Below are 5,897 nucleotides of genomic sequence, written 5' to 3'. Positions count from 1 at the left end.
ATTTATAAACCAAACAAGTTTTAAAAAAAAAATTTGGAAAAATTTGTTTAGTTTGATTACTTTTGAAAACTTATTTATCTCTCTATTTTTTTCTATATTATTTTTTAAAAAAAATTAAAAAATAAAATAAAATATCAACTATTAACCTACTTTTTCAAAATAAATCTAGTCACAGGGCTATCTCTAGTTCCGTAACCTTATGTTGTGTTAGGGAGTTTAAGAAGAAATTTAAAATGAGAAAAGAAAAAGATATGGGCTAAGTCTAACTCAAAGGGGATGGGCTATCATGTGCATGACATTGTGTCTAACCCGAATGAAATCAGGTTCTGTGATGGCGGACTTAGAGTGGGCTGAGTTATGAGTGGGTGGTACCTTTGCAACTTATCTGCCTCATTTGGGGAGTGATTATTTTTTTAGGTTTTTAAATTATCAATAATGTTAGGAGGTCGTAAATTCTGTGACTTAAATTATTTGAAACTGTCAAAATGACGTCGTTTTGACTTGTTTTGCACCCAAAACGACATCGTTTTGGCAGTTTCAAGTCATTTGAGCCATAGAATTTGTGGCCACCAAACATTCTCCTTAAATTATTTGACTATTTTTAATAGGTTATTTTAATTTTTGTGTTTAGGAAGATGGGTTAAATTTTTTGTTTGATTGGTGTATTAGAAAAAAAAATGCTTGAGACCTCTAAATTGTGAGTTTTAGAAAAACTCTAACCTATGAGTCTTGCTGTGTGATTTGATGTTTTAGCCTTTATTTTTTTTTAAATTGTCACGTCACTGGTGTTTTTATTAGAGTTCTATTATTAGAACTCTTAATCACCACTGATTAGAAAATGTATTTGAAATGATATTAGGATGAGAAATAACCAAATTAACCCTAAAAAGTTGTTGCTGACGTGTTAATGTGATGTGTTGAGATACAAAATGACTGAATTACCCTTGTGTGTTGAAATGCTGAGTCGGTGTGTTAGTCATACATTAAAAAGGCAAAATCGTAATTTCACCCTCTGTTCCGCACAGCCATGAGTCATGTGTCAAACCTCAGCTACAGTAAAAAAAAATTTGGCCATTTTGAATGAGGTTAAACATGAAACCTTACTTCCCAAACGAATGAGCATCCTCTCCTTAATTTTTCTCCTTGTCTCTCTATTTGTTGATTATTGGGCCTAATTTTAGACCTAATTTTAATGATTTGAATCATTTATATTTTAAAATTTATTGAGTACATCATATCTGTAAAAAATAAAGTTGATCGGATATCAGAAACTACATGTTTGGATCATTGAATTAAAAATTATTTTTTTAAAAAATTTAATAAATAATTTTTTGAACACATACTTTTTCATATCCGATCAAATTAATTTTTTATAGATATGATATACTCAATAAATCTTAAAATATGAACGATTCAAATCATCAAAATTTAGTCTAAAAATAGACCCAATAACCTAACAAATAAAAAGTCAAGAAAAAAAAAAAAAAAAAAAAAAAGGAGATCTTGATGCGAAACACCGCTACTGTTAGCTCATGGTAACGGGTGACATCATGATGTGGACTCCCTAGTGCTGAGGGTGAGCTCTCATTGGCCTGAGTTATTAGTTGGTGGATTCTTTGCAGCATATTGCTTGCTCTTGAGGGGGTTTGCTTGCTTTTTTCCTTTTTTTTTCATCAATCTGTTGATTAAAACTAATTAATGATAAGATGATTTTTTTTTATGTTAATCTAATTAAAATTTGGAAAGTCATTATAATGCTTGTTGCTCGTCGTTACTTTATTGATGTAATTTTATATATATATATATATATATATATATTGTGTTTATCAATAAAATCTTTTTTCTATAAATAAATATAAAAAAAAACAAGAGTTACATCTAGTAATTTTGAAACTTGTTAGATTAATAAACTAAAAATAAAAAATTATTACATCCGTCTAATTAAATTAATAAGTTAAAATTTAAATATTTCTAAACTCAAAATAAATTAATATAATATTAAATAATTAATTTATATAATGTTATTTTCAATTAATTAAATTAGACATATTTAATAACTTTTTATTTTGAAACTGGAACGATTGACAAGTGACAAAATATAAAACTCCTTGTGAAATAAATAAATAAATGTGAAATGTAAAGAGATTGTCGCTTCAAATTCTTTTGGCTTGTGGAAATACTAGTGCTAGTCAACCATCACCCATCTTTAGTGAATCTAGGAGGATTAATGATGTTGACGGAATTCGCTTCAAAATCTCTTGACTTGCGGAAATATTAAGTTTTCATTTTTCAGAAAATACTCTTTAAAAAATTTTACGTTTTTATTTTTCATATTTTCTTATTTTTATTAATTTTTTTTAATATTGTAAATAATTTTTTTATTTTTTAGAAATACTTAACATAAATACACTTAAAAAATAAAAAAATTGTAAAAAAAACTTTTAAAAATTTACTAAATACCAAAAATACAAAAAGAATACAAGAATTCAATACATTTTTTATATTTTTATGTATTTATTAATTTTTTGAAATATTTTTTCACAAATTTTTACTTTTTAGATATATCTAACTAAGGTGTATCTAAAAAAGTAAAAAAAAATGTTTAAAATTTAAAAAATATTCACTAAAAATAAAAGAATACGAAAATCAAAAAACTCAGTTTTCAAAAAACCTAATCTAGAAAACTCAAACCAAACACACTAAACACTAGTCAACCATCACTCACTTTTGTGAGTCTAAGGTCAAGTTTGGCTACTACAAAATAATTCATCTTTTTATTTTTTTATTTTTTTCATCATATCACCTTTTTATTTTTCTGCATATTTTTTTTATAAAAAGACAAAAAATACACTTATTTAGGTCATTCCAAGCAACCCCTAAACTCAGGTGAGTGATTATTACATATATCGTATTATATAGTATTATAATTTGTGAAAAATATTAGTTATTATAATTTTGAATTTGGGGATTGAAAAATATAAAAGACTATAGTGATTGATGATTGGTAAAAAAATATGAATACGTAATATTCTAAAAGTATCTAATAATTTTCCATGTGAACTCACATTTTTTAATAAATTTATTTAGATAAATTACATTAGGGTTTGAATTCTTTTAAATTGGACAATTTAAAAGAGTAGTTAGACTTGGTAAGTCCATTTTCTCCTAGATCATTACTCTATAAATACCTTTCAAATTCATATGACAAAGCACATATAGATATTACATCTTCTTTATTTCACACTTCCTCCAAAATGGCATCTTCAACTTTTCCCCTAGTATTCATAGTGAGAAGACAAGATCCAAAACATCTTGTTCCATCAAAACCCACACCACACGAACTCAAACAACTCTCAGACATAGATGACCAAGAAGGTCTTCGTTTTCAAGTACCAGGGATCATGTTTTACAAAAACAACCCTTCTATGGAAGGGAAAGACCCTGCGAGTGTGATTAGCGAAGCACTAGCCAAAGCACTTGTGTTTTACTACCCATTTGCAGGGAGGCTTGTTGAAGGGCCTAATCGGAAACTCTCAGTGGATTGCACAGCCGAAGGGGTTCTGTTCATAGAGGCAGATGCAAATGTGGAGCTCGACAGGCTAGGCGACACGGTTGGGCCAGGGTGTCCATACTTGAACGAGCTTCTGTATGATGTTCCTGGCTCCGATGGAATTCTGGGCTGTCCTCTCTTGTTGATTCAAGTAATAATGTTTACTATAGAATTTGTTTTAATTTTCTAGATTCAATTTTTTAAAAATTAAATTTTTTATTTTTTGTATTTTTTTTGTTTTTGATGAATATTTTTAAAATTTTAAACATTTTTTTTAATTTTTTTTGAATGCATCTTAATTAGATATATCAATAAAATAAAATATTTGTAAAAAATGTTTTAAAAAATTAATATACACACAAGAATTAAAAAAATATGCTGAATTTTAGTATTTTTTTTTTGTATTTTTGATATTTAGTGAATTTTTTTAATATTTTTTTTCACAAATATTATATTTTTTAAGTATATTCAGGTTAGGTGTATCCAAAAATTAAAATTTGTTCAAAATATTAAAAAAATTCAGCAAAAACAAAAAAAAAAACACAGAAGACAAAAAAAGTTTATTTTTCTGAAAAGTAAATTCAGAAAACTCAAACCAAATGCAGAGCAGAGTACAGTAATCCTAAAAAATGCAGAAAGTACTGTACAGAATTAGAACGTAAAAATAAATAAATAAATAAGGTTATTGATTGGATCAGAATAAGACAAATTAAAAAAATTCAAGATTAAAATTGAATCAATTTAAGCCAAGCTGTAGTTACCACCAATATAATTTATCCAAATTTTAAATGTATGGTGACTGTATTCTAACATGTGCTAATAAAAATATGCAGGTGACTCGTTTTAGTTGTGGTGGATTCACATTTGCAATACGTCTAAACCACACAATGAGCGACTCTTCTGGTTTTATCCAATTCCTAAACACAATCGCTGAGTTTGCCCAACAACCCCAAACCAAAATTACACCATCTGTCCCACCAATTTGGCAAAGGCACCTCCTCTCTGCAAGACAACCTCCTTCCATTACATGCCCACACTACGAATACGACCAAGCACTAGCCGGAGCCGCCACCGCCACCGCCACCGCCACGGCCAACGGAACCACCACGATCGACCGCTCTTTCTTCTTTGGTCCCAAAGAAATCAGAGCCATTCGCAACCATCTTCCCCACCACCACTACAGCACAACAGCGACCACATTCGAACTACTAACGGCGTGTATATGGCAATGTCGAACACGCGCACTCTGCCTAGCCCCAGACGAGACTGTTCGCCTCTCGTTCACAGTCAATGGCCGCGGCAATAAACACGGCCTCAACCTACCTCCTGGATACTATGGCAACGTGTTTACCTATCCCGCAGTGATGGCAAAGGCAGGACTGTTATCTATGCTTCCATTGGGATATGCATTGGAGTTAGTAAAGAAGGCAAAGGCACAAGTGAGCGAAGAGTATTTCAGATCAGTGGCTGATCTTATGGTGATAAAGGGACGTCCTTCGCATACCTTGGAAGCGAATAAGGACTATATCATTTCAGATAATACTCGGGCAGGGTTTGATAAGTTAGATTTCGGGTGGGGGAAGCCTGTGTATGGCGGTATTGCTAGGGCGATATCTTTGATTAGCTTTTATGTACCTTTTAGGGACATTAGAGGAGGAGAAGATGGGATTGTGCTACCGATATGCTTGCCAGAATCAGTCATGGATAGATTTGAACAAGAGTTGAAGAAAATGACTCAGGAGCCTGTGGAACATCCACCAAATCATAAACCCATTTCCATGCACCAAAAATGTTCACAATCCATATCTTAAAAAAATAAAATAAAATAAAAATTAAGAGTTCAACCTTGATAACCTACAACAAATGTAAGGATAATTAATGAATAAGTACTCTCCATATATTGAGTATTAGTTGTATTATAATCTTCCCAGAATGTAGATCAATATGTAACTTATTTTTGGTTTGTGTGATAACCCACAACAAATGCTGTTCTTTTTTTCTTTTCTTTTTTTTTGTTTTCAGTGGTCAAAGTTTTTTCTTTTTTGAAGCAAATTAGCGGCCAACTGATCTAAAAATCTCGTCAAGAGCATGCACCACAATACTTCCTCTTTCTTTTTGAACATTTTACTTAAAAGGTGGATTTGCTAGCAGGGCGGCCTGAAATTTATGTGGCCTTAGACGAAATTTATGTGGGTTTAGACGAATTATGAAAATTAAACGCTTTTACATATATTTTTTTTGATAAAAATTTTATACATAAAATGACAATTACTAATAAGTTTTTTATTTAAATTTACTTGCACGCATAATCAGTAAAATTATAAACTAAAATTTACTTTCACTACAA

At 30.2% G+C, this 5,897-nt stretch overlaps 1 protein-coding gene across 1 annotated transcript; it reads left to right on the top strand.

Annotated features, from left to right (window-relative positions):
* Positions 1-3,174: 3,174 nt before the first annotated feature.
* Positions 3,175-5,555, top strand: LOC114263020 (alcohol acyltransferase 16). Its single transcript, XM_028203514.2, has 2 exons — positions 3,175-3,701; positions 4,384-5,555. The coding sequence occupies exons 1-2, from the start codon at positions 3,255-3,257 to the stop codon at positions 5,359-5,361; spliced, it is 1,425 nt and encodes a 474-aa protein (XP_028059315.2). The 5' UTR covers positions 3,175-3,254; the 3' UTR covers positions 5,362-5,555.
* Positions 5,556-5,897: the final 342 nt, after the last annotated feature.

The sequence above is a fragment of the Camellia sinensis genome, chromosome 13, assembly GCF_055761805.1.
Source record: "Camellia sinensis isolate YWXY chromosome 13, ASM5576180v1, whole genome shotgun sequence".
Taxonomy (NCBI): Eukaryota; Viridiplantae; Streptophyta; class Magnoliopsida; order Ericales; family Theaceae; genus Camellia; species Camellia sinensis.
The sequence above is the reverse complement of the archived record's forward strand: the minus strand, read 5'-3'. Positions and strand labels throughout refer to the sequence as shown.

Bases quoted from the DNA above. Each gene is read 5' to 3' on its own strand.
- LOC114263020 (XM_028203514.2), top strand. From the start codon at position 3,255: ATGGCATCTTCAACTTTTCCCCTAGTATTCATAGTGAGAAGACAAGAT. The intron at 3,702-4,383 runs GTAATAATGTTT...AAAAATATGCAG, and splicing joins GTCCTCTCTTGTTGATTCAA to GTGACTCGTTTTAGTTGTGG.